The 4,813-nt window shown below is 40.3% G+C and overlaps 1 protein-coding gene across 1 annotated transcript in view; it reads right to left on the bottom strand.

Moving 5' to 3' along the window:
* Positions 1–4,813, bottom strand: part of LOC104998190 (glycerophosphodiester phosphodiesterase domain-containing protein 4-like) — a 111,171-nt gene that overhangs the window by 98,480 nt on the left and 7,878 nt on the right. Inside the window, exon 3 of the mRNA XM_010853256.1 lies at positions 2,364–2,423. Coding sequence (XP_010851558.1) covers positions 2,364–2,423 — 60 coding nt within the window. The remainder of the gene's footprint in view (positions 1–2,363; positions 2,424–4,813) is intronic.

The following is a 4,813-nucleotide window of genomic DNA, read 5'->3' as shown; positions in this document are numbered from 1 at the left end:
TGATCTTCGTTTTCTGAATGTTGAGCTTTAAGCCAACTTTTTCACTCTCCTCTTTCACTTTCATCAAGAGGCTTTTGAGTTCCTCTTCACTTTCTGCAATAAGGGTGGTGTCATCTGCATATCTGAGGTTATTGATATTTCTCCCAGCAATCTTGATTACAGCTTGTGCTTCCTCCAGTCCAGCATTTCTCATGATGTACTCTGCATATAAGTTAAATAAACGGGGTGACAATATACACCTTTTGACGTACTTGACTCACTCCTTTTCCTATTTGGAACCAGTCTGTTGTTCCATAGCTTTGACTATATGGACCTTAGTCAGCAAAGTGATACCTCTGCTTTTTAACATGCTGTCTAGGTTTGTCATAGCTTTCCTTCCAAGGAGCAAGCGTCTTTTAATTTCATGGCTGCAGTCACCATCCACAGTGATTTTGGAACCCAAGAATATAAAATCTGCCTGTTTCCACTGTTTCCCCATCTATTTGCCATGAAGTGATGGGACCAGAAGCCATGTTCTTCATTTTTTGAATGTTGAGTTTTAAGCCAGGTTTTTCACTCTCTTTCGCCTTCATCAAGAAGCTCTTTAGTTCCTCTTCACTTTTTACCATTGAAGTGATATCATCTGCATATCTGAGTTTGTTGATATTTCTCCCAGCAATCTTGATTTCAGCTTGATTCACCCAGCCCAGCTTTTTGCATTATGTACTTTGCATATAAGTTAAATAAGCAAGGCGACAATATACAGTCTTGATGTACTCCTTTCCCAATTTTGAACCAGTCTGTTGTTCCACTTCCAGTTATAACTGTTGCTTCTTGACCTGCATTCAGGTTTCTCAGGGGTCAGATAAGGTGGTCTAGTATTCCCATATCTTCCACTTCATTGACTATGCCACAGCCTTTGAATGTGTGGATTACAACAAACTGAGAATAATTCTTACAGAGAAAATGTTGTTGGAATGCTATCACCTATGGTCAGCTAACCCACTCCATATTGTGCCCTACAGGCGGTCTCAGAGGACACTGAGAAACACATTGGTGAGGAGAGTGTCAGCATCCTTGAAAAGCACCATAGCAGCCATGCTTTATGCCTGGATAAAGGTGAGAGGTACTGCCACAGAAACTGGCTTCCTGAGTTCAAAGGCAATGATGAGATTCTGCTGTGGCAGAGGCCAAGTAGCAGCGCTCACTGCCAGAGGCAAGGTAAGCATGGTTTCTGGAATAGTAATCAGAATGGTTTAGCCCACAGGGACCCTTTGTAGCGACAAATTGCTCATGGTATCCAAACTCCAAAACCTATGGGAATCTCAGTAACACCTATATGTTTATCCTTCAATTTCCTCTTTCCCTGCATGATCTTATTACTTCAATTTCCATTCTTTCTAACTCTTAAACGTATACTTTCAATTCATACTTCCCTTTCGAGTAAGAGGAAATTTAAGGGGACCACTCAGGGAGTTTGACATGTTTCTGGATTTGAGGAAATACAAGGAAAACCATGCCTGAAAAAGTCTATAAATACCAAGAGGCTGTGCTGGAGATGATCAAGCCCATAGCAAAACAAGACAAGGGAAGCAATGATGGAAAAGAGCTGCATGTCTTCAGATGCTGGGTCAGTAATGTCTGTCTCCTCAGAACAAAAACAGATCCTTTGTACTTTCTTGTGTATTTTTAAAGGGCTCCAAACTCAGGGAGAATAAAAAGGACATCAGCAGAGAAATTTTAGAGGGTACAGGAAGACAGGCATTGAATCCACCAAGAGTTGCAGTCAAGATCTCAGCAGAAGGGTCTCTGAAAACACACATGGAAAAATCCATGCAGTAAAGAGCCAAAAATTGCAATTTCTTGGTCCTAATGGAACCAAACCCTCCCTGTGGGACTGTGTTCTTTACCCTATCTCTCCTTTCACTGAGACTTACTCTGGAAGAAAAGTAAAAGGACAGTCATGTTCTCTTCACCACTGTTGGTTTCCAAGCCTGGGTCATGTGAAATAGAGTAAGGGAAATGTCTCATAAAGTTGGAATTCATTACAATGAACTGAAATATTTAATAATTGAAATGGAATGCCCTTGTAACTATGAAGGACTGGGAAATTAATGGAGCTTGCTCAAGATTTTATGGGGATGGGAATAACAAACACACATAGCAAGTTTAACACAGAGCAGTGAGAAAAAATAAAGTTCATCATGGTCAGTAAGCCAGTTCCACCTGTTAGAAACTGAATCATTTCAGTTGAAATAGTGTGAGCAGATTTCTTTTTTCTAAAGGAGACAAAGAAAGGGAAGCTCTGTATTAAATACTTAGTGCCAAAGAGGCACATTCAGTCCTGGTCTCAGGCCTCCTATTTGAAGATTCAGATGTCCTACCTTATGATACCAGTGCAGGTACAGTCGCTGTTTTTCCCAACACAACAAAAATCCAAGTACCTGAAACAACAACAACAAAAAAAGAGGAGAATAATTTGAAATGAAATCACCATAGTGGTACCCAAAACACTGTTGTCATCTCAACATTCCTTTCAATCCAGCATTACATTCACTTCTCGCTACACCTGCCCCTTTCAGCATCAAGGGTTTGTTACACTATTCCTCTGCCTAAAAAGCTCTCCCTTTCCATGCCACCAACCCTTCAAGCAGTGCTCCATGTGACCTCCTACTTGTAACTTTCACCAGCAACCCAGAGAGAGTTTATCTTCTCTGCAAATTTGTAACAATCACCACACTGATATTCTTCCAGAGTTCCTACCAACTTCTTTTCCCTGTGATGGAGCTTATTCCTAGTATTATGCAGAACTAGTAATAAGAGTGAGGGGCCAGCTCTTTGATAGTCTCATTGAATTTCCTTAAATTTTTCTTCCTCTTCTCATCTAATCAAGTTTCTCCTATAAATGTGCCAACAATAAAATAATAATAATACTGAAATGTTAAAAAAAAAAAGCTCTTCTTTGAGGAACCAGTGCCACTGTTACAATTGTTAACCACAGTTGTTAACATTGGTATTAGTCAATAAATCTTAATTAGTTTCGAATCCAAGTCTATGCAATCATCAAGTCGGTGTGCAGATGGAGACTGAAAACTGGAGTCTTTAGATGCTAAGGATATTAAAGAGAGTTTGAGTGCATAAGACACTCACCTTTTTAAATAATTTTATGGATATGATTTTATTTGTACTTTACCAATGTACAATACAGGCGAGCTGGTTGGTCTATGAAGTATGGTTCTTCCTTCCAGCACAAGAGGTCCTGAGTTTAGGTCCCAGACAAGACCTTGGGCTTCCCTAGTGGCTCAGACAGTAAAGAACCTGCCTGCAATGTGGGAGACCTGGGTTCAATCCCTGGGTTGGGAAGAGGCCCTGGAGGAGGGCGAGGCAATACACTCCAGTATTCTTGCCTGGAGAATCCCAATGGACAGAGGTGCCTGGAGGGCTACAGTCCATGGGGTTGCCAAGAGTTGAACATGACTAAAGAACTAGCACTTTCACTTGTAGGCCCTATAAAATACCATTTTATTAAATATTATCACTCTCAATTGAAAGAAAAAAAACTGAGAATTAAAAGAGTTATGTGACTTGATTAAGGTTACAAATAACTGAAAGATAAATAGAAACCTGGTCTCCTCTGTTGCTACCACTATATCCAAAAAGAGGTAGGATAGAGTAGAAGCTTGTTAAAATATATAGCTTACTAGACACTGCAATTCCATCTTAGAAGTTACCTATACCATTTTATGTTTATTGTGTATGAGTGAAGTACAGTTTGGTGGACCCAAGCACATCATTCATCCATATCTTCCTCATTAAAAAGTTTCTTACTAATCTCTGTCTACATACATTCTCCATACAATGACTTTGAGAATGATTATCCTAACTAGAAATCTAATTAATGCTAAATGTCTTGGCCTATTTTTCAGGCCTTCCAAAATCTTTGAAAATCCTATCGCTTTAGCCATATTCCACATTATTCTTCATTACACCTTATATGTTAACAGTACTGATTCTTCTGGAGAAGGAAATGGCAACCTACTCCAGTATTCTTGCCTGGAGAACCCGATGGACAAAGGAGCCTGGCAGGCTACAGTCCATGGGGTTGCAAGAGTCAAACACAACTTAGCGACTAAATCACCACCATCACTGATTCCTCCATCTTATCTAGTCAAACTGTATGTATGTCTGTCTTCCTGACTTTGTCATGATACCCCCATGTTCTGGAACTTTTTTCCTCCATCACCATAAACACGTCTAAATCTAACATCCCTTCAAGATCCCCCTCCTGTGCCACCTCTTCCAAGAAGCCTCACCTAATCTTGCTGGCTGGAAGTTAACTTTTCCTTCTCAGTACCCAGGCAGAACTTTATTTAGGACCCTCTAATGACAAAGCCTTTGACTGTATGGATCACAATAAACTGTGGAAAATTCTGAAAGAGATGGGAATACCAGACCACCTGACTTGCCTCTTGAGAAACCTGTATGCAGGTCAGGAAGCAACAGTTAGAACTGGACATGGAACAACAGACTGGTTCCAAATAGGAAAAGGAGTACATCAAGGCTGTATATTGTCATCCTACTTATTTAACTTCTATGCAGAGTACATCATGAGAAACGCTGGGCTGGAAGAAGCACAAGCTGGAATCAAGATTGCCGGGAGAAATATTAATAACCTCAGATATGCAGATGACACCACCCTTATGGCAGAAAGTGAAGAGGAACTCAAAAGCCTCTTGATGAAAGTGAAAGCGGAGAGTGAAAAAGTTGGCTTAAAGCTCAACATTCAGAAAACGAAGATCATGGCATCTGGTCCCATCACTTCATGGGAAATAGA

This window comes from Bison bison, unplaced genomic scaffold (genome assembly GCF_000754665.1).
Source record: "Bison bison bison isolate TAMUID 2011002044 unplaced genomic scaffold, Bison_UMD1.0 scf7180017864324, whole genome shotgun sequence".
Lineage (NCBI taxonomy): Eukaryota > Metazoa > Chordata > Mammalia > Artiodactyla > Bovidae > Bison > Bison bison.
Note: the sequence above shows the minus strand (reverse complement) of the source record. Positions and strands in the feature narration are given on the sequence as shown.